Here is a 25,259-nt window from a genome sequence, read left to right on the forward strand (position 1 = left end):
CGTGAAACGTACATAGTTTTAGTAAACAGTGCACGGGCTCTGTTACATTGTATTGTTAATGTTAACGATTCACCGGATGTGCTCGATTGTTAAAGTTTGCTCACCACAACTGCACGGACTGGAAATATACCGTGTGTATGTTTTGCGTTCGAACATTTCTACTCTGAATTTTCTGGATTATTATTTTAATATTTTTGAATTTTACACAACATTGCCACTTTTCCTAAGTATTAAGAATAAAATTAAAATTTGTGAAAATGCAAGGATGTGTCAATCAAACCCGTCCAAAAAATTGAAGTTTTAATAATTTTTGCATGAAATAAGAATTTTAATATATTTTTGTGTGAAATGTTATTAAAATATATAAGTCGTAATATTATACAGAAAATATTAACTTCAAATCTGTGTCTATGCACCTTTAAGTACTTTAATGACATAATACATGTAAGTTCAGATATATTCATCCTTTCTTTTACTATAAAAAACAGAATTTTTTTCACTTTGCTCCATGACATACCATCGAATATACATGTATGTCCCTTCATAATTAAATTTCAACTATTTTCTTCGTTTTAAAATTAAATTAAAATTTTTCCTTAAATGATAAATTCTTTATTCCATTTTTCCTGTAGATAAAACCTTTACTTATTGACGAAGTTTCAAGTATTACGCCTTTGCCCTCTAAAGGAAGTAGATGGACTTTACACCAGGGAACCATCTTGTCTTTAACTAATTATTTCTTTTCCAATGGCCATTGATTACTGTACTAAATTGTCGCAAATTTAAATTTAAAAAAAAAATCAAATTTGTAAAGGACAATAAGCACGACAAAAATTTTTTTCCGTATCTTTGATTTCAATGAGAATATTAATTTATTCCATTTCAAAATCATTTTCGTTTTAAATTTATTTTAAGTGATGTTAATTTCAGTGAAAATTTTAAATTAAATTTGATTTAAAAAATGAACGTTTCTTACCTTCCCTTTCGTGATTAAGTTTTGTATAGTCTTATTGTGTGGGACTTGTTCTCCAACTCTATATGTATCTCGTATATTGATTCCATCCTTGGGAATTTAAAAGAGCAAATCGTGCGTACATGCGTGTTTTTTTATCGGCATTAAACAGTTAAATCAAAAGCTCCTTTGAACATATCGTCATGGTTTACAGTTGAAACATATATCGTTTTTGTTCTACCTCCCTAAATCTATTCATAACTTTTAGTTTTCTTTGTGTTTAAATGTGTGCTTTTGGATACTTTTTGATCTTTTGTTTAGAATTCAATAAAAGTAATAAGATGTAATGAAACTCATGCATTCGTGGAGATTCTTGTGTCTGAAAATGTAACCAAAATATGTATATACTACGAACTCAGATCAAAATTAAAGAAGAACAAATTAAACAAAAAAAGTCAAAAATTAATTCAGATAATCCAAAAACTCATGATGTGGATAAAATGCAATCTGGTCAATAAGCTTCAGATACAAAAAGCAGGTTACACGGGGGATTGCTGGAGATATTTGTAGACCCTGCATCATTCCATAATTTGTAAATTTGACAATGCTATGAGTCGTTCTCTTCATTGTCTGATTGACACACGTAAAATTCCTCCTCCGAATCAGAGTGACACACTGGATCCGCCCACATGTCACCCGGAAGTCCTTCCGCGGCGGTGACGAAGTTTTCCTGCGGAGCAAATTTTCGACCTTTCGTCGTGCGCGATCGCACCTGCGCATCAACAGTGTCCCATTCCTCGTCCTCACGTGGTGACGTCAGTGAAGGATCTGGTGAGGCGCTGGTGCGAATGTTTATACGCCTAGTTCCCTTTATAGTCACGTTTGTTCGCTTCTTCATTTTGTCCACAGAGTCACTATCAGCTTTTCGTAACCTACCATGATCTCTTAAACTTTGAATTTGAACGTCTCCTCCGCTTTTTCGACGCAAACTTCCTTCTTCGATTTTGCTGATGTACCTACTCAATGTTTGTCTATTTTTAACACTGACTCGTTTTAGAAATTTGATTTCGTTCACTGATATTGGAATCTTAGGGCCATTTTCACGTTTATTTTTAATTACCTCTGCAATCACATTCTTTATATCCTCTACATGTAGCAATGTATTGAATTCCGTAAGTTTTGAAAGCCGCTTAAAAGCATCATGTGAATATTTGAAATTAAATGTTGAGTATGGTGATTCTTTGTCGTCAAAAATATCAAAAGCAGCAAATTTTATTTCCTCTTCGGTCTTTCTTTCAACTCCTAAAAAGTAAATAAAGAAGGAAGTCCTTAAAACATTTCTTATGGATTGGTGTCCTTTAAGGCTTTATGGCTAAACAATTTAGAAAACAGAGAATCATTATTCAAACGAGTAGATTTACATTGTCTTAATAACACTTAATGCATTTTCACAAAGTTGAGAATTGATGATTTTGAGTAGGTAATATTAAATAGTTTATTACTGTAGACTATGCTTCATTACGTGAAGTGACTCTCTGCTAAGACCAGTAGACTCTAAGTTTGATTTGATAAATAAACATCTATTCAGGGATTACAGAGCGCACTTAAACGAATGTTTGTCTTTAAGTAATTAAGGCAAAGTCCCACATGAAAATAAAATCGATATCTAGATGCAAGCCCGATAGTGTGCATCCCTAGATGTATCACCCATGTAAGGATTTAGAGTTACTATAAATAAACCTGTTCCAAAAACTTAAACCTGTTCACTCATCCATAAAATGTAGGTTGGATCAAGTATCTGAAGGAAGCTAGGTAGTATGCCATCCTTGGATAGGGCTAATACGAGTAGTTACTCAGAAATCAGATATGCACCAAACACTTTAACCTGCTCCAAAAACATTAACCTGGCCTGGGGGCCATAAAACTTAGACGAGCTCTCTTTTCTACTATATATTCCTTTAGTAAAAGCGAGCCTAAGATCAAAAGTGAGCTCGTGAGTTTTATGTCTCCCAGGCCAGGTCACTCCTTAGCTGAAACTGCGGCACAGGAAACCTTGATTGGTGCAATGAAGCATCTTAGAAGAATTTTGGATGCATATCTGATCAATATAGGACATAGAAGTACTTAAAAAGAAAAGTGCTCCAAAAACTTTAACCTGGGACCCCGACTTAGACACCGACGGTATCACATAAGTTCCCCGAACTTCGTTGAGGTGAGCTAAAAATTAAACTGTTCTCAAATTGAGTTCAACTGATTTACATGTACTTTCCATTTTAACCCCCGTTTCCTTGAAAAAAAAACAAATTAAACAGCAGGGTCTCTCCATTTTAAAATTTTCTCTTACCTGGAGCTTTGAATCTTCGGAACTCGATGTTAACAAGACAGAAATGAAGGACAATGGGACAGTAGGGGTCCGTGGGGTGTTTGAATATGTAGAGTTCCTTCATTCCTTCCCGGTCAAATACCGTAGTGTCAATGGGAGGAAAGGAAAGCTTGTTCATGCTGGCCCATTTTTCCGCCAACTTAAGTTCCTGTAGAAAGAAAAATATTAATATACATATGTTATTAATGTTTTACTCATTCATTAAGTAAATTCAGGTAGGACTTGATCTATACTGCAGTATGAATACATTTGGTTTCACTTAATGCAATTGCTTCCCTAAACTGATTCTCAAGGAAAGAAAAGTTATGTATGTACCTATTTAATTAAAATTTAATTTAAATTCTCATTTCTATTTTCATTCAGTCCATCTTTATGAATTAATATACCGGTATTGTATCAACATACATATACATTACGTGTTCTGTTAGAAACATTTGTGAAATAACAAACACACAGTAACGCTTAATAATAACAACGTGGAAAAACATTACAAGTGTTAGAATAAAAAAAAACTGGAAAAGTTTATTAACAAGATGTCGCAGTCAATTTGAAGATGTACAAACGTAAACACTAAACCACATGATAAAATACATGTACATTCCATCTTCGCTAGCCAAGGGTTTATGGAGAGCGGAGCGAACCGAAAACCTTGGCTAGCGAAGATGTGTACATTCATACATACGAAATATGAAAGGTTTTGAAACTGTATGTTTTTTTCATTTGATCTTGACAGTCTGTAAAATGCATAAAGTAAGTTTTCCTGAAGTTATTTCACTCATTCGCATAAAAGGATGCGTCAAAAATTAAATGTAAATTTCTCTTCATTCTCCGAAAAAGGATTCCAAAATTTACCAAATTAAATTAACTTCTAAAGAGCCTCAATGATAAAATGATCCATAAATCCTGAATGACTTTCTAAACTAAAAATACTAAAAATCGAAGACAAACAAATTTATACTCAGAGATATATATTTACTAGTCATGAATAATAGTTAAGTTCATTCATAAAAGGCTTTATTTTTTTTCAGATAATTATCTTTCCAGCATTAATTTTGACTGATATATACATCAATGCACTGAGAGTATAGATACCTTAAATGGTGGGGTGGTATCACTGGGCCTAGCACTGAAATCAAATGACAGGATGATTTCTGCAGCTCTCTGGGCTCGCAGTACCAGGGGATAGGGTGAATTGAACGTCAGGCCTGCATCCACCATGTATAAACGTTTAACGTTGGTAGGGTGCATTTCATGCAGGCCGTCAAAGTCATCTAAAATAAAACAAGATTAAAAGGGTATAAAAGTAAATCAATCTAAAAAGGATTTCGAGAAAGCCATTGATATTTAAGTTATTTTTTTCTTTATTCAGATATTTGAAATATTCTTAAGTTGATTGAATTTTATTTTGGCTTATTGACGTCACAATACAATAAACAGTTTAATGAGCAAGGGATCTTTATTGTAAAGACCAAATGTTTCAAATGCTTTGCAACTTCAGACTATGTTTTTATTTGCAAGATGAAGAACCAATAAATACTACTACCACTATTTTTCAAAAATCTGACTAATTTTTTTTATTTCTAAAAACAAAAAGGATAAAGGATAAAACATTAAAAGTTATTAATTTGAAAACTTGTCATTCATGACGTAAATTTAAATAAACGCACTTTCACAGAATTTCAAAAATCATGCTGAATTGAATGGATTAAATTGATATTGTTCGATTGACATTTCTTACCACTCTTCCTGTTCCCTTCGTTGTCTGGGCAGAAGGGGGAGAGGGGAAATGTTTGTTGTAACGACAACCCTCTCATAAAATTGTGTACCACACCAGCTCTGCCGGCCCGGGAATTGAGCATCTCGAATCGCTTACTAAAAGAAAAAAGTAAAAACATCTCAGTGTCATTCACACTGTAATAGACATACATATAGTGCTAGAGGAACATTAATTAAATTGTAGAAAGATTTATTTTTATTATTTTTTTCAATATGTGTAGGATAAACGCCCCTGATAGAAAGTTACAAAATACGGTTGTAACAACAGATCGATTCTATATACCCAATACGAGTTTAATTCCTTTGAACAGGAATGATTTAATGTACTTAAAAACTGGTAATGAAATATCGTAAAAAAGGTTTTATTAGATTTCTTTTATTAGCTGACAATCGAAAGATTCTGTAAAGTTCCCAAGTGGTTTTGCGTGGAATTAAACTTTAAATTCCACAGAATGAAATCAGTGAACTTAATATAGTTATGCCACTATAAATTTAATCAATTTCAAAGTGCATGTGCACTTACTTCTCCAAGAGCCCCGACAGGAAGTTGTTCCAATACCCCTTCTGTTTGGTCCTCCGGACAGGGTCGTTTCTTTGGCGGGGGTTTCCGTGCCCATTGGACATGGTTTGGTTGGCGGTCGGCGGGAAGGAGAAGACATTCTTACTTCCTGGCTTCTCTGTGAGGGGTTTCTCTGTTTCTGGCTCTTCTTCATCTTCTTCATCTTCGCTGCTATCACTCGACTCTTCGTTCGGAGTTTGTTCAAGTGTCTTAACTATATATGGTAGAAATGTAACATATGTCAAATTTCTTTCATTTAAATCACTCAAACAGCAGATTGAATATTTTCATGAAAAAGCAATAATAAATGCACAAAGCCTCTATTAAAATTTTGATATACAGTAAACACCTTTGAATAAAACTGTTGAACATATTAAACATTGCATCTGAGAATACAGCAAACCTTGATGACAGCACTAAATCTAGACATATCACATTCTCTTGTAACATAATATACATGTTTAAGATAACAATTTACACAATGCAAAAACGGCTAGATGGCTATAGAAACCTTTATTAGTTAGCCTCCCATCTACTTGATCACCAAGTGATCCCCAAGCAGTCTTATACCAGGTAGTACCCATGGTCTTCTTATATTTTGATTCTACCTGAAACTGCCATACTGTGATCGTAAGGGTAAGCAGTGTCAAATCAAAGAGCGACAAAGGATTGGCAAATTATCTCTTTAATTTGCTTAGGATTATTAAGAGGTCTTTCTAATCAAAAAAAGTCGCCTGCGTGGCGCATTGGTTACAGTGTCTGTTCGAAAGTCGAAAAATAAGTTGATTCTTACGTCACAGGTTCCAATCCCACTGTGGGATATGGAGACCAATCCTACGGATGAGACCATATATTGCCTTAGTCACATTTCCTGGCCGGTGGCCGTACACCGGTGGTAATCGGTGGTAATCCGTGGTGTGAGCGATGCCCCAATATCGGTCCACATCGGCCTAGTAGTCCTTAAAGTATCAGTCACATTATCGAGCGATAGGTCTATCATGGTAATCGGTCGATGTATATTACATCGCTCATACATTGGTGAACATTGTTCGTACGTCGGTCGACTATGGACCAACGTTTGGTCGAACATAAACCAATGATCGGCCGATGTCTGTTGCCCACCACTCATCCCCCCGATGACCTCAGAGTCAACGGACACTTGACGATACTCGGTCATACATCGGCCAATCCTTGCGATGTGTTAATGATGGGTTGCCGATGAGGAGCGATGTGGGACATCGGTGGAGACATCGCTGATTTTTAACTACAACTTATTTTCTACCGATGGCCCCACCGATTTTCCAAAAGGCCTCAATCACCGTCCGATTACTATAGGTGTCCAGCCGGCAACCACGCCATTTTTATCCAAAAACTCATCGTTTTCTCATCGTATACCCCATCGCTGGCTAATGTGACTGATACTTAAACCTCAAAACTTCTTTCTTTCATCAAGCTTGTTCAAAAGATTTCGCTCAACAAACTCGCAAGATTAAGAATGCGACAATCATATGAAATAGTTTTTTTTCAGTGTACATTACCTTCGACGTCTAGGAGGTTCAGTGAATATTGTACATCACAGGAAGCTATTTATGCTTTATTAAATGGTTCTTAAAGTATCAGTCACATTACCCAGCGATGGGGTATACGGTGAGAAACCGATGCGGTTTTTTGATAAAAATGGCGTCGTTGCCGGCCGGACACCTATTGTATTCGGACCGTGACTGAGGCCTTTTGGCAAATAAGTGGGGGTCATCGGTAGAAAATGAGTTGTAGTTAAAAATCAGCGATGTCTCCACCGATGCCCCACATCGCTCCTCCTCGGCAACCCATCATTAACACATCACAAGGATTGGCCGATGTATGACCGAGCATCGTCAAGTGTCCGTTGACTCTGAGATCATCGGGGGGGGGGGGGTTGAGTGGTCGACCAAACACTGACCCATAGTCGACCGACGTAAGAATAATGTTCACCAATGTATGAGCGATGTAATATACATCGACCGATTACCATGGAACATCGTTTTATGATTAGCAATGCATCGCTGGGACTTTGCAAGTCCGACCGGCAACAACTCCATTTTTATCAAAAAACGCACTGGTTGCCCATCGTATACCCCGTCGCTGGATAATGTGACTGATACTTAAATGACTACTAGGCCGATGTGGACCGATGGGTATCGCTCATACCAAGGATTTCCATCGATTACCACCGGTGTACGGCCATCGGCTGGGAAATGTGACTAAGGCACTAATTGACAAAATGTTTAATAGAGATCTTCTTACATCACGATCTAGAAGCTTTTATATTTCATTTTCTGAATTATCCCCCAGAGACTGATTATAACAGGACTTTTTGTAGCGAACTCGTAGAGTTTTTGAGATAAATAAAGATCACAGAGAGATCTACAGAATTGTTTTAAATATCAAATACGACCAAGAAAGATCATTGAAAGCCCAAAACGAACAATATATATTTCTAATAGAGCGTTGGAAACCTCCAAATCAATGTTTTTGTGTTCTTTGGACGTTCTTTTTATTAGTGGTGAACTTGAAAATTCCTGAGAGACTGTTTTAACAAACTTTTTGAAATTATCATGGGATCGTGGATACGACTGGAAAATACTGAGAAAAAACGATGTTGGATTGGAGACCGTTGATAATTAAGAGATCCTGCCAATTTTGCAAACCTCAGCAATCTCTTTCATTGTAAAAATGAGTTTAACATGCTTAATGTTTACATAGAAATGACTTTTAGAGGCTTTCAGAGATTGACAAGGAAATGTAGAAGTCTACAAGTAAAATATGCAAAATGTTTCCCAATGATCATCTTCGCTAACCAAAGGTTTCCGATACGCCTCTCTCCTCATAATGAGAGTATCGTATCTGAAAGCCTTGGCTAGCAAAGATGCACAATGATTTTCATTAAATTTGTCTACACGTTTGTTTTTTTTTAAATTTGTTTTAATGGTTATTATCCATTCAGTTATTTTTGGAATCACTAATCTATAAAATTAATGTTTTGACCTCCTGTATAATTTAACATTTAATTAATGTACAAAAAATATGAAATTCAGTACTAAATGAGATTTTACTTTTGAATCGGCAATATTTTGCATGTGTGTCAATGCTTTTTTAGATGGTGGGGTGGTATAGGAACTAGGGCATTATAAGAATTGTCTAATGATAGTGCAAACAATTCCGTCAATTTAGAAACATTTACCCATCTCTTGTCGAATCATTTCTACAGGATCTTTATTCCTATTGTCCTCCAATAACCTCTTAAATAAAATACAAAAGGCGCTCCCCCAAATCCCTGGAAAGAAAGAAAATACCACAGTCAAACAGAGAGTACCCAAGGTCGAACAGTGTTGTTTTCAGTATTATAGCTGATAATACAAATGAAAAATGAAATCTTGCTGAATAGTTACCCTGCAAGAAATGAAGAGGTGGTTCACCGTAATGTTTGACCAGTTTACCCATGAAAAACTTGCTTCCAAAATACTCTGAGTTCATAAAGGCTCCATATTTTGGCATTCCAATTTCATAGGGAGAAAATTCCACCCATTCTACAGAAAACAAAACATTAATACACACAATTTTAAAAATTGGAAGAGTTGAATGTATGTTATCCTGTACTAAATTATACAAAGAGGAATTGCTTTTTGTCAGTTTTTTTTGTGCAGCTGAATAAAATCTACATGTATATCTTTTTATTTGTGTACAAATTCTTGTCTTTTATCCTGTTAACATTCATAATTCGCACCTTGAAAACTTCTCGCCGATCGATCTGCTTTTACATTTACACACGTCATCAACGGAAGTGGTACTCTTCCATTTTTGACTTTCTCCCTCATGTCCGATAATTTTGTTGTTAGTCTCTGAAATAAAACAAAAAGACATTTCAGGGGATAAAAGCAAATATATGACTTTTTTGTCTCCAGGATGTATTATATGAAGATTGGTAGACAAACAAAAGTATAACGTTCAACATTACTCTGTATTTATATTTGCTTGCCAAAAAATCTATTCTAAAAAACTTACGTCTTTGAGCAGTGTTTCACCCACGAGGTGTCCAAATATATCAGTAAAACTAATAGGCTGTCCATTTCTACGTTTTTCAAGAATGCGATCCACATAGCGGTAAATACTTTGCGGTGATAGCAGCCAAATTAAGCTAGAGTCTATATTATTCATCAATTCTTCCTGCATGTCGCCGGGATGCATTTCTGGCCAGTCTTTGTGTGAGTAAAGCGTGGATAAATACCTTCAAAAAAGCCAGACGTAAAATAATTCTGATACATATACAATTATCCTCTATTTGTGGTGAAAAAAGCCAATAGCAAAAATATAATTAATAAATTAAATGTTCTAGACTTGCTAGATAGCCTCTCGCACCAGAGGAATAGAGAATCAGAATGTTGAACGTACTACCCTATTTTTAACTTCACACGGTTTTTATTGCATATCATTAGTCTGAATTTGTAACAAAATATGCATGAGGAACTTGTTACACAAACTAACCATGAAGAGCCGGACAGTCCGCAGACATATGAAGTACAATCTAGGATCCCGGACTTTTTCAAGGCGTTGAACACTCCACTATACGCCACCATAGCTCGGAATCCGCCCCCAGATCCAATAACGGCTACGGATGGAACCTAGTACGATCAAACGGTAATTCATGTTTGAAGTTTAAGACATTTTGTTACAGTATTTTATATATATTTTAGTAACCAAACAAAAAAAACTTTGTTTAAAGGTGGGGTTTTTTGAGTTTCAACTGTTCAAATGTTTTAACATATATTTATTTTACATGTATATACTAGTACCTTAATGTAAAAATAATCAAGGTGATGAACATTTTGAGGAAAACTGATTAAATTTCTTTTTTAGACTTATATGTTTACATGGTTTAAATTCACTTTAAAAGGCAGCTAAACAGCAAGTCTACAAAATTTGATATATGTGTTACACGGTCACATGCTAAAGTATGAAGTACATTGTGTATGTAATCCTTATAATATCCCTTAGCTTATGACAGTTCTATTGACTTAAGTTCACTTCAACTTATCTGACCTTTACTGTAAGGTTTTTTAAAAGGTCAGTCAATGACACTACAAAATAAAGAAAAGCTATTATATTTTGTAGACCGGAAGGTGCAAATTAAACACGTTAACATGCATATTAAATATCAACCGCGTGATGTGGTTTGAGCAGAACATCCGTTTCAAGATGCTCTAATACAGGGCGTAAACATACGAGTCCAAAAAAACATATGGATACATCGAAGGGTGGGGTTCACTATTCAATACAAAACGAAGCACAGGTAATTGTGCGACCTACGTCCTCTATGTCTTGAGGTCCCTTTTCTTTTCCTAGTAATTCCACCATTTTATTCATGACCACATCTTTTCTCTTCTCTATGAAATCTTTTTCTTCGTCACAAAGACACAAGCTGTACCGAAGAGTAGGATTTTCACTGCAAACAATGTGATTATACAATTATACAATTACATACAACTACAAGTTTCCTAAAGACCATATATAAACTTTAATTCATGGTTCATAAATATAATTTACTTCTTTTCACTTCGCAAATTCAATCCCCATTAATTTAAAAAAAAATTAATAAATAGAAAAAATAATGAACAGCTTGCATGTCTGGAAACCTAGAGACCTTACATTCAAAGGGAAAACTGTATGAAATCGAAATGAGGGGAATAACGGATATCTATGTCAAACAAATAAATGATAATTTCTGGTTTTTTATTTGGAATAATAAGTCTTTTTAAAAAAAATAGACAGAAATGTGTGCTGCTTAAGCAAAAATGAAGAAGGAGTGAACATCATAAATACGAGTATTTAATTTTATAAAAGTAAACAAATAAAAACGATTCATAAATTCATGCATTCAAAGTTAGGAACATGGAATGCTATTGGTAAATACTGGTTTTAGAGTAAAGATCTGCATCCAAGTCAAGAATATTTCTTATGCACTTGTTCAGATTTGTCTGAAATTTCCTTCAATAACATGTTTATCTTTTATTTTTAAAAAAATAAAAATAAAAAAGCAATCATCGCATATAGCGAATTTCAGTCAAAATTTGAGCCAGAGAATCGGAAAGAAATACTTAACCTCTCACTCTTTGGTAATGAACATGTACAACAATACCATGGGAAAATCCTATACATATATATGGAATCATTTATTAAAAGTGGTTTAATTAATTAAAATTATAAACATTTGGAATGATGAGAAAAAACCGTTTAAAATATACTATTTTTGAAATTATTAGACAAAAGATGTTGGATATTTGAATATAGTAAAATAAAAGCAGTCATTCCTAAATTGTGTCATCAAATAATGAAAAGAAACAACTCAGTATCTAATAACAAAACAAAACTCCCTTATAAATTGAATAATAATTTACTCGTTAAAGAACATAGAAAAAATATAAAACAAGAAAACAGTTTCAAAATATCAAGAAAAATGGAAAAATGTTTCAAAATAACATACACTGGATTTTTGTTTGGGCAGTATTTCAAAAGTAAAAATAAAATTCAAGAATCCCAATGGAAATGTCTGCATAATACACTGTATATTGTATACTGAAGATAAATTATGTAAAATTGGACTATCCAATGGTTTTTGCAACTTATATGAAAAACCATAAAGAAAATCAACAAAACCTCTTTTTCCACTGCAGAAAAGTAAAAGCAACACGCAAGTTGTTAGAAGACATAATTGAAAATGTGCTACAACTAAATGGTATTTCACAAATTGACCAACAAACAATAACATTAGAATACTTGAAGGAACCGCAAATCCAAAGATTATCGTATGAAAATGTAATGCTAGATACCCCAAACTATGTGTGTGAGAATAGAATTATTCATGTTTTTGGAAAATTTATTTATATTGTTTTGTTTTATGTTCTTCTTTTATTTTCAAAATACTCTAAATATTGATCTTGTTTCAAAGCTCTAAAACATAAAAAAGACCCGTATTGGAGGGTGACCTGGCCCTCGATACTAGTTACACTGGAATTGATGATGCAGTTCGATGAGACAAGCAAACTTAAATGCTTGAAAAAGTAAAAATCAGTTAATTGTCGAAAGGGTGCGTAATTTACCATTGAATTTTTGAATCTTGGCTTCTCTCCTTTTTTGAAATTTCCACATTCAACAAAACAACGTCGGGGAGCTGATCGAAGATCTGATTTTTACAAGTTTTTGATGGGCTTTATTAGTCACAAAGAAATCAAATTAAAATGAATACTTACTCTTCGTGAATACTGAATTCAAGTTCTACCTCAGATTTCTAAAAAAAATCATTAAAGAATAATCGTTATGGAAAACAGGAATATAAATACATGCAAGAAAAAAAAAAGATATTGATCCAGTACAAAAGTACAGATCATATGGTCAGTATTACATTTGAAAGTAACACTTCATGAAAAAAATAGGGAAGTGTACATATGTTTTATGAAATATAATTCTACTATGACGTCAATTAATTTTCTTTTGACTTTCAATTACTGCTGATGAACAAGATGATAAAAGCATTGCAATAATTGCTCCATATGTAATAAAAACATTTTTTCAAAATATATTGATTCCTTTACATGTTTAGAGTATTATACGACAATGTACATTCGTTGGAGTACCTTAACGTTTTATCGATACTCTGTGCATGCAACTTCTAAATGAAAGACTGCCATATCAATGTAATAATACAAAATTAAATCATAGCTAGTATGTTTACCCCATTAAAGAAAAACGACTTTCTTGTAATTTCAGTTGGAGACAGAGAATTCAACGGAAACCACGCGTCGCCGATCGTCTGATCCAGTGATCCAGGGTTTGCTTCCATTAAAATCATGTCTGAAAGAAAGTGTAGATTTTATAAATAAATGTTTTTAAAACTTTATTGTTGTAGAAATATCCTATTACTTTGAGTAATATTTTGTGTGTGTGTGTGTTGTTGTTGTTTTTTGTTTTTTTTGGTCGAAAACATGGATTTAAAAATCTTATAATGTTTTCTAGAACTTAAAAATTAACATTAAACACCTCGGGGGAATCACGATGGTTATCTGGAATTTAAAAAAGGTTTAACTTTGCGGACGATATCATTCTGATTTATTTTCTTTGTTAAACTGATAAAATCTATTCTCAGGACAATTTCTAACATGTTTGACCCATTACTTGACAAATATCCAAGGTGTTTTGCTTCAAACTTTCTCTGTGTAGAATTAAAACTTTTATCTAAATGAGTCTATGTGAATTTAAACTCAGAATAAACAGATTTTATCTCTAATATCGAAGAACACGGCCAGAGAAAAAGAAAAGCGAGCATCAAAGAGAATAAAGCCGGCTTTTGGTTGATATTCTATTATGGACAGGACAAGAATGTTTTACTTTTATATAATGTCCATGAATTTCTAAATTTTTAAGACCATGTTGAATGCTGACAAAGAAAATCTATGGATATCAAAATTTTATTCCTACAGTACATGGATAAGAGAAAAAAAAACTACGCCTAGATTTTTTATGATTTTGTTTTACGCTACCATATCCCAACCCGGATTCCAATTGATTTTATCCGAGTTCCACGTATCAATTGTACACTTATAATTAAAGAGTTGCGAATCAACATCGATATTTATATTCTTTGCGGATCATTATCTTGTTTAAAAATTAGCTTTTTTACAAATGCAATTACAATTTTTTTAAAAGGAAAAAAAAGTGCAAATTGCATTGGTTTACGTGCGAAGATCTTTAATAAATCACTATCGTATACAAGCTTACGAAATGTGTTATATTTTCCTTCTGACTACTTACTGGAAGCTGTGGTTCTTAGCGGAGGCCAAGTATTTTAAAGTGTTGTGCAAAGGCGGAAATTGCAGTGAAGTTTTCTGTGCATGTAACAATAAATTTATATCCCATAAGTGTATAAAATAGCAGCTTGAAAAGGCATCGAATTTTACACTTTTGGGACATTTTCAGATAGGGCAAGAAATTAAACGAAGGGACCTCCTGAATATCTCTGTACTAATGAAGCACTCCTTCAAACAGGATCATGGCCCGAGTGAAGAAAATGGCTCATCTTCCCATCAGTGTTTAGTGCGTGAAGTAATTTTTTCCATAGTACAAGGACAGGCAATTAAATATGCACTCACTTTAGATTTAGCTACATGTATAGGTTGCAAAGTGTAAACTAATTCTATGTAACAATTTCATACAATTTTAAAATTAAACATAGATAATCAAAGATTAAATAAGTCACTATTGAATATTTGGAAGATGTACATTTAGGTCAGATCCAGCATTTGAAGCAAGTCAGGTTATTCATTATCATCCATACAAGTTTGGTCCATGTAGGACAAATATTTGCTTGGGAAAGGACCAGTTCTGAAATCGTTTACCTGTTCCATCATCTGGAAAATGCAGAATCAAGTCTAGTAGTTTTCATTCTTACACGATGAAATTGGCGATTTGACTGACTCTTCCTATGAGAAACTGACCAATGTACATGTACTCAGTAATCGTTATATAGGGAGGTAAGCAGGATAGAAAAATATTAGACATTTATTGACTGAGTTCGAGGGCAACATGTGTTTTGTCGGACCAAAGAACCAAACTGTCTGCCTGAGACCGTTAGGCCAAGGCAGACAATTTAGTTCGAGGGTCTACAAAACGCATTTTGCCCGAGAACATTGTCAATAAATGATTTGTTACACCTTTCATTTTAATTTTTTTGGACATACATTTTATACTGTCTTCCGTGATGTAACCTCAGGTCCGTCAATTTTGAACAACAACGAATGAAACTGAAATTAAGCACCGCCCATTCTGTGACGTAAGCGGTCCAACATCTCATCGACCGGTCCAACATCTCACTCAGCCATCCAACATCGATTTTTATGCTCGCTCAGCAAACATTAAAAATATTTGACTTTTTTTCGTAAAAAGATTTGTAAAGGAACAAATTTTCAAAGGTATAACAATCAGTATTGTGATACCTTTAAAAATCTATTCCAATACAATTTATTTGAAATAAAGTCTAATATTTCTAATGTTTTGCTGAAATTTGGGCATAAAAAATCGATGTTTGACCACTAAGCGAGATGTTGGACCGGTCGATGAGATGTTGGACCGCTTACGTCACAGAAGGGGCGGAACTTGATCTTAATTTCATTAATTGGTGTTCAACATTGATGGACCAGAGGTTCCATCATGGAAGAAAGTACAAAATATATGCATATCCAAAAAAATTCAAAATGTAAGGAGTTATTGACTATGTTCTCGGGCAAAATGCGTTTTGTCGATCCTCGAACCAAACTGTCTGTCTTCGGCCTTACGGCCTTACGACAAAACGCAAGTTGTTCTCGAACTCGGTCAATAAATGTGTTTTTTCATATATAATGTATTGAACTGATGGACACAAAAATATGTAATCTTAAGTATGAGTCTCCTACACTATTCGTTGTATGCAATCAAGGTGTGCATTGAAGGATTTAATATTTCTTTAACAAGGGAACAGACGGAATCTGATTCTCTGTTTTTTGATTCTATACAAAGAGCTAATATCAAGTATCGAAGTTTTATAATTTAGCAAATAGTTAGACAGACTAAAAATTCATTGATGTCAGGTATTTCAAGTAGAATTTAAATGAACACTAATTTAAAACATTATTTATTTATATGCATACAAAGGTTAACTTTTTTTAATGTTAATATTCGGATTTTAAACACTTCATGTGGCTACATTTATCTTTTGATTCCCGTAAAGAACTATAGGAGAATGTAAAAATACACTAGTTATGCCCTGCAGTTTTTATATTATATACATATTTAACACAAGTCTGCAAGGGGAATGCTTAAAACTGCATTATAATGTACAGAACATGTTTATTATTATAATATATTGAACATGTGAAAAGATGTTTAATCGAGGTTTGAAATCGTTCGTTTGCCTCAGATCGAGCGATTTCCAGTGAACAAGGAAAAATTCTTTCCACGACATCCGTATTTCCTATCGTGAATGTTTCCTGAGTTTTATTTATTTTCCGAATATTTTCAGTGATATTAATCTCTTTTTATTTGCTTCCTACAGAAGAGTGGGAACTAAATCATTCGTCTAGCTACACCGAATTAAAATAAGACGGTTGCTGACACACATAATGAACAATTGTTCGTTCCCATAAATTGCATTAACAAACAATATACGTTTGTGAAACACTGATGTCCCCGAATTGCAGCTCAAGGTCAAAAGATGTTAATTTCTTCCAAATGTAAGCCAGTCTTCATGGTCGAGGTCAAGAGTTCAAAAAGGTTGATACCAAATAAAAGGTCTTGTCATATGGATTTTACAAATGTAAATGATAAAAGGCATAGTAAAGAGATTAATAATTCAGAAAAAAATCCTGCCCATGTTGAAAGTTTATCGAAACGATCAAATAGAAGTGTATATTACAAGGCCAATGCATGAAGACAAAAAAATTTTGAGTCTTGTCACAAGGGATGCGGAATGCATCAGTGCATTATGTAAGACCTAGCAGCAACCATTCAAAAGTTATAAGCAAAATTAAATTATTACAGTGAAAACTGTCTAATCCGACACCTGAATAATCCAGCACACTGTGGTTTCCGATGTTAAAATCCTTTCCCATTTTTAATATTTTCCATCTTTTTAACACTGTGCAATCCGACACCGTCTATTCCGACACAAAATTTGTCTCCCAGTGCATGTCGGATTAGACAGGTTTCACTGTACTATCAAAAGTAGTCACATATAAATTGTTTCTAACAAACATAGTCAAACTTCAGGGTGAAGGTCAAGAGGTTAACAAGAGGCCCATGGGCCACATCGCTCACCTGAGCACTAAGGGTAGGAAAAAGCAGAAAATGGCTTTTTACTGTAAAGTTTAAATCCAAAAGTAGTCCCATGACCAATCATGGATTTGCTATTTTTTAGAAAATGATTTTTAAAGAATTTTCCTATATATATCTAAAAAACTTTGGTCGGCCATTTTGGCCACGCCCTACCCCTGGGGGTCATGATTTGAACAAACTTGAATCTACACTACTTGAGCATGCTTCCATATAAATATGATGAATTATGGCTTTGTCATTCTTGAGAGGAAGATGTTTAAACAATTTTCCTATATATTTCTATGTAAAACTTTGGGTGGCCATTTTGGCCCCGCCCTACCCCCGGGGGTCATGATTTGAACAAACTTGAATTTACAATACCTGAGCATGCTTCCATATAAATATGATGAATTATTGCTTTGTCATTCTTGGGAAGAAGATTTTTAAAGAATTTTCCTATATATTTCTATGTAAAACTTTGGTCGGCCATTTTGGCCCCGCCCTACCCCGGGGGTCATGATTTGAACAAACTTGAATCTACACTACCTGAACATGCTTCCATATAAATATGATGAATTATGGCTTTGTCATTCTTGGGAAGAAGATTTTTAAAGAATTTTCCTATATATTTCTATGTAAAAGTTTGGTCGGCCATTTTGGCCCCACCCTACCCCAGGGGGTCATGATTTGAACAAACTTTAATCTACACTACCTGAGCATGCTTCCAAATAAATATGATAAATTATGGCCTTGTCTTTCTTGAGAAGAAGATTCTTAATGAATTTTCCTATATATTTCTATGTAAAACTTTGGTTGGCCATTTTGGCCCTGCCCTACCCCGGGGGGGGTTATGATTTGAACAAACTTGAATTTACACTACCAGAGCATGCTTCCATATAAATATGATGAATTATGGCTTTGTCATTCTTGAGAAGAAGATTTTTAAAGAATTTTCCTATGTATTTCTATGTAAAACTTTGGTCGGCCATTTTGGCCCCACCCTACCCCAGGGGGTCATGATTTGAACAAACTTGAATCTACACTACCTGAACATGCTTCCATATAAATATGATGAATAATGGCTTTGTCATTCTTGAGAAGAATATTCTTAAAGAATTTTCCTATATATTTCTATGTAAAACTTTGGTCGGCCATTTTGGCCCCGCCCAACCCCGGGGGATCATGATTTGAACAAACTTGAATCTACACTACCTGAGGATGTTTCCCCATAAGTTTCATCTTTCCTGGCACAGTGGTTCTTGAGAAGAAGAATTTTAAAATATGCCACCAAATTTTCATTAATTCCCAATTATCTCCCCTTGAATGAGGGCGTGGCCCTTCATTTGAACAAACTTGAATCCCCTTCACCCAAGGATACTTTGTGGCAAGTTTGGTTGAAATTGGCCCAGCGGTTCTTGAGAAGAAGTCGAAAATGTGAAAAGTTTACGACGACGACGACACCGACGACAACAACGACGACAAGGACTACAACGACGACAGACAACGGACAAATTTTGATGAAAAAAGCTCACTTGAGCCTTCGGCTCTGGTGAGCTAAAAACGTTGGTGCAAAAAAGGTCTTATCACATGAATACACATGTGATATATACAAGTCCTAGCAGCAATCGCTGAAAAGTTATGGTCAAAGTTAAAGTTTTTTTTTTAAGTATTAGTAGGACAAACTCAGAAGTCAAGGTAAAACGACCAACAATTTTTGTACCCAAGGAAAGATCTGATTACCAGCAATATATACGCAAGTGAAATATAAAATCCCTAGCTCCAACCATTTAAAATATGGTCAAGGTTTACAATTGATATGTTTTGCAAAAATTTGGTTTAACTCCAAGGTCGTAAAATTGTCAATTAAGAGCTAATTCTTGGACCAAAAAGGTTAACATTAAACTAACAGCAAACAAGAAGTCGGCAAGTATGCTCCTTTGAGCTGTGAATGAGAGAACATTTTACCAGTTCTGAATACTTAGTACAAGGTTTTTTGCTTTGACGATGTTTCCTGTGACTGTTTTATTTTCCGTTTGTTTTTATGAATCATTAATTGCTAGAATTTAGGCCAATTAATATGTAACCTTACAACTTTTTTCAACTTGTATTGAATTTCATATGTCCCTAAACGCTTAGTTAAGGCTTCATATGACAGAAATGCACAGCACACATCAATTTTTTGAACTTTAAAAGGAAACATTTCAGAGTTTAAGAGGTCCTCCTTCTTGATGAGTGTTTTCTTTAGTACAAACACGTGCTATTTTTAAAGGACATTATTTATTTTAACTGTTTCTGCGAAATCTGCAACCATTAAAATTAGAATTCCACGATAAGATATTTAGGTTACGAAATGGAATGTCAAAGAAGGAAACGGAAGAGTGTATTTCATGAAATGACAGTTTAAAAAGGAATACACATCCATTGAGGAAACAAATTACACAATTTTTACAATGAGATAGGAAATATATACAGTACTGTTTTTCAAAAATAAATCTCATTTTTTAGCTGTCAATATGTAATTATGAAATTATAATCCAAAACCAACAAAAGTAATATATCAGAGTATTTTCCTAGTTATTGTGTAAATCCAGCACCAAATTTTACAGTGATATTTGAGGATTACCCCTTAAACCCTTGATAACAAACTTATAAAAGGAAAACTTACGTAATTTGTTTTCGACCTCCCCGTCCAAAAGGAATGTGAACTCCTCGTTCCAGACCGGGTTGACCTCATTATCCTTGGTCGTTGTTCGTCGGCGACCTTCGGGGGCAGTTCTAATCCGTAAAATCAAGTAGGGATCTGGGGTATCCACTGTTAATGTAAAATAATGAAAAAAAATCATTTTGATTTGTGCCTGTGTGTTTTTTCCCTCCATTTTTTATTTCCCGTAATCGAAGTTATATATTAGTTTTTGCCCTGTCCGTCCGTCTGTCTGTCTGTTTGTTTGTCCACAAAAACTTTAACCTTGTCTACAATTTTTCAGTGGGTGAGACTATGGCTTTCATATTTCACAGGTGTATTCCCTGTGACAAGACCTTTCCTTTGGTATCACCAAATTTGATCTCGTAACCTTGACCTTAGAGTTTGACCCATTTTAAAAAAAACTTTGAATTTGGCTATAAATTTTGAACAGGTAGAACTAGTGCTTTTATACTTCACATGTGTATCCCCTGTGACAACAACTTTCTTTGGATACCAACAATTTTGAACTTTTTGACCTTGACCTTGGAATTTAATTGAGAAACTTTAACTTTCAACGCCATAAGCTGGCATCGGTGTTTCATAAACACATCTTGTTCCATATATTTTCTCTTTGCTATGCCCGATTCTGAGTAGATGTATGCAAATAATAATGAATTTTGACACCGCTACAAATTTTAAACTTAATATTTACAAGTCTCTATGTATTTGAAGTACATACTTCAAAATTTAAACGTTTTCCCTGTTCAGCAACAGACTCATGTTACGCAGACGTTTATTTTATTTACATGATTTATATTTCATCTTGTATGCATATAAGTTCTGCGCCAAACAATGATCTTTGTATGCTTTGAAAGGAATATTTTTATTTCATGATAAAAACGAGTTTTTGTTGAATTAACTAACAATCAAGAAATCACTAAGATGCATTTTAATCCCAAAACTTTGCTATATGTATGCCTCTTTTCACAAATAAAATGTGTCAGAAGTACTTGTAATTCATATTTCAATTCTTATTTAATAATCCAAGAAATTAGATTTTGGAAACGTCTGCAAGCAAATTACTTTTTGTGTACTTGGTTATATTAAAGACGAGTTCTGCTGGTTATGCAAAGGTGTCGGCCATTTTTATCAAACTCCTCTTCATGGTTTTTTTATCCATCAAAAGAGACACCTTTTTGCCCACTAGCTACATGTTACCCCTTTTATCTTTTTGCATTCTGATTTTTGAAGTTCTGAGAGTCTCCTTGAAATATTAAGAAAAATTTCATTCGAGTTTCTAAAGAAATAAATTTACAATTCACTGTTGATAAAAATCCAATGAAGTCTGGATTTTGGACCGTGCATTTTCTATGCCTTTTATCACTAAAGTATGCTTACTGACTCATCATAGTTTCTACTACATGTGTACGTGTTTTGTTTCAAATAAGTCATCGAATAAAGTGCCAAATTTGAAAATTTGAAAAGTTTAAAATGAGTTATCCCAGCATACATCTTAAAGGACCAGGGTTAAAAGGGCCTGTGTTGGAGTTGCCGGGTGTTTTTGGAAAATATTAGCTCCAGTACTATTGTCGTGTCTCTCATTCTCAATATAAACTACTTTAAAAAATAAACATCTTTATGAGCGGGTTATGTAGCCTAAACACATGTAATATATTATTATACAGAAATTCAATAATTACACGTATTGTGTACAATAGCTGCAACACTTAAGCTCCCTGGTCGAGATAATTCGGACAAATAATCCAGAGAGTTGCAGCTTACATGTACAATTGATTGAGCCGTTTCTGTCAAAGGGAAACATCGAACTAAATATCAAAGAATCTTATTTTACATAATCCTCTCAAATTTGGATCATAAGACATTAGATAAACAACAGTTTAGTGTCCTTTAAAGTAATGCCCCCGATTTACAAATATTTCCATTTCGACAGCATTTGTTTGAATAATAATAGTAATCTTTACCTGCAGAAACGCCCAAGATCTTTATTTACAAGTTTTTTTTTTAATTCTCTGCTTCACAATTTGTTCAAACCTCTTTTCTCAGTGTGTTTGCAATCCATAGAAAGTATAATTTCCATTATAATGTATAGTGACCCAGTATGGAATATTTTTAAAGCTGAAAAATCCTTAACAAACATTTTTTTATTTAGTTCAAGTACTGCTTCGATGGACGAAATGCAAATACTCAATCGCATCTTCTCAGACCTGTCGGCAAGCTCAAGGCAAAAAAAACAGAAAGGCCCGAGAAGTTACGATTGTGCAAATACTGTACCGTAATCCATCCATCCTTTTGTGATGTTTCTGCCGCGGACAACCTTTACATTCAAAATCTGACAGGATCTGTGTTCCACCTGAAATGCAAACAAATTCAATTTTTTATTTGAACCAGGAACTTTTTTTTTCTTCTCTTATTCCATTTAGCTGGAGAAAAGAAAACCCCACTAACATGTCTACATTTAAATTACATGTATATGTAACGTTCAATCGTTAAAACGATATTCTGCTAAGACAATTATTAATGCAGTTGTCATGTTGTAAATTTTGTATTTACTGCAACCCGGTAAATTCAAAATTTACAACATGACACAATCAGCTACTATTGAATTTGTCTAAAATCATGGGCAATAATATTAAAGTAAAAGATTTTTTAAGTCCAATTAGTTGTTGGGTTTAGCTGTCGTCAAAACTTCGTCAGACACTTTCCATTTCCGTTCTAGAAGTGTTTTAAGCAGTACAGTGTCATGTAGAAAAAATTGTTATTGATAAGGGTATTTCATTTAATATGCTAATATAAGGAATGCCTTATTTTACACGGACATTCTCGTAGATTGAAAGGAAGTCCCATATATTTTCAACTCCATAAGGACATATTGTATTATTGTATCATAGGTCAATCAGCCTCAGTAAGAAAGATTTTGGAAATATAATGAAACGAAAAAGTCTATTTCTCTATCTCCAAAGTTTCTATCCCCAAAAGTTTTAAAAATAATGATATTTTGAAAAGAAATCTTTTGCAGAACATCAAAGAAATTAATATCGACCATAAACCTTTACCGTATCATTTTCTTCTTCGTTACAAACGAATGATAATGGTAGCAGGGCTATGGTACATCTATATAAGGTATGGTATTTGTTTCAGTAATGGCTAACATTACTAATGGATCGTGACTCGACCCACTTCCACAATTAAAATAAATTCTACCATCAAGTGGCTATTTATCAGTAGAAGGTTTTAAGGTGCTTACTAATCAAGGGTGGGTGCGAGTTTGATCTTCACTGTCACATTTTATCACGAGTTGACATCGATAGATGTTATGTACAACTCAGCACCCCACAGGATAAAATACTTTTTAATCAAGGGCCATAAATAGCTTTAGGCTTTATGATTTTGAACGAGCTTTCCGTAAGGTCATCTGAGGACAATTTTATAACTTGGTCACAATAAAATGCTTAAGCAGCAAGGCGATCTCAATGCCATTTTTCTCTGAAAAGACATACATGTGTTCCTCAAGTTCAACAGCTATACATCTGTGGCATTCAAGTGGCTAAATTATGCATGCCAATTGTTTATTTCATCATGTATTTTTCAATTGTTCCAAACATCCGTATTCGTGATATTTCATTTCCTTTATTTATTACTGCCCACAAATACTATTATTTATCATTAACTTTCATTTTTTAAAGAGATACTGAAACGACTTTAACAAGATATTTAAACGACCATATAACGACAAAAATTACGGTCTATTTAGTCATCTTATCTATCTGCTGTGTACACAACATTTCTGTCGTCTTGTTTACTCTATAAACGTCAAAAATTCTTTTCACAAGCTAAATAGAATCGAAATATGCATAGGTACATCAAATTTTTACATTTAAATGACCTATTGAAGTATAATTTTATACCAAACATACGAGTCAGTAATTCTGTTTAATTAAACCCAGAAAAAAATCACGATGTTTTATGGAAATTGCATTTGACTACATTTAAGTAGAAGCTTTAGGCAGACCGTCCTTGAATTTACGATTGTACCTGCTAGGTATAATGTGTACATCGTCATGCAAACATGAAAAGAGAGATAATTTTTTTTAAAGACTTACCTCAAAGACTTGATAGGGATCAAACCTAGCAAATAAAAATGGAAGATACCTTATCAGTCAGTTATACAATGTAGTCAAACAAAATTGGTTAACTTTATTACCCCTTTGTCTCTTTACAACTATAAATACATCTATGACAAGGCTTAAATATTCATAATATAAATTCAGAAGCTTATATTCTTCAGCACTGTTTCTATAGAGCTGTTCTAAATTGAATATTTTACAATTACCCTTTGCTCGAACTCATTTTTGTCTTCCTGTTCAGAGATCAGTAACTTAAAGCGTTGATTGCTTATAATGACCCCTCTCTCATCAGGCAATCAGACGACACCGTTTTAGAACTTTTTGACGGAAGTGTGGAGCACATTCCAAAGAAATACACGTTAAAATCCAATCCTGCTGATCTCACAGAGGTTTGACATGACAATCTGGAACGAATCTTGAGCTGTTGAAATTACATAACGAAAACCATATAATAAACCACTAGAAAACTGTTAACGATCCACTCCGTGGCTTGTTCTACATATATCAAGTAGTTTATCCGGTATGTACATATAAAGTGACGTCATAGACCGGAACCGAATTTTTTTTCAAAAATTTAGGTTTAAATCTATTTTTATCAGAAAGGAGACACGGTCCTGAAATGTGTCAACAACCAGGTAAACGAAAGATTAGACTACTCTGGCAGCGTTGGAAGATGTTTATGTAAAAGTTTACTTTGCGGTAATCTGTTTATCGGACGAACTTTAAAGCTGCAGGGTAGAGACATATAATGAACGGCTATTAACATATTCTTAGTACCCATTCTGAACAACTGAAAGTATCAATGCTTATTTTGATGTGACAATATGATACGAACTATGGAAACAATACACCTTTGTTGATTTAATAGCAATGTTTGTTTTCGCGTG

At 34.0% G+C, this 25,259-nt stretch overlaps 1 protein-coding gene across 1 annotated transcript; it reads right to left on the minus strand.

Annotated features, from left to right (window-relative positions):
- Window positions 1–1,178: 1,178 nt before the first annotated feature.
- On the minus strand, window positions 1,179–24,895 carry LOC134234144 (cytosolic phospholipase A2-like). The gene is made up of 17 exons (XM_062716203.1): window positions 24,579–24,895; window positions 24,349–24,373; window positions 22,520–22,598; window positions 20,210–20,356; window positions 13,436–13,554; window positions 12,954–12,991; window positions 11,014–11,149; window positions 10,192–10,328; window positions 9,712–9,934; window positions 9,434–9,548; window positions 9,099–9,236; window positions 8,891–8,983; window positions 5,635–5,884; window positions 5,074–5,207; window positions 4,428–4,606; window positions 3,297–3,483; window positions 1,179–2,254 (listed from the first exon to the last, which is right to left on the minus strand). Exons 1-17 carry the CDS (start codon window positions 24,593–24,595, stop codon window positions 1,560–1,562), a joined length of 2,712 nt encoding a protein of 903 aa, XP_062572187.1. The 5' UTR covers window positions 24,596–24,895; the 3' UTR covers window positions 1,179–1,559.
- Between the last annotated feature and the right edge of the window lie 364 nt (window positions 24,896–25,259).

Source organism: Saccostrea cucullata, unplaced genomic scaffold, assembly GCF_032062105.1.
Source record: "Saccostrea cucullata isolate Sc308-1 unplaced genomic scaffold, CSIRO_AGI_Scuc_v1 ctg237, whole genome shotgun sequence".
Classification (NCBI taxonomy): domain Eukaryota; kingdom Metazoa; phylum Mollusca; class Bivalvia; order Ostreida; family Ostreidae; genus Saccostrea; species Saccostrea cuccullata.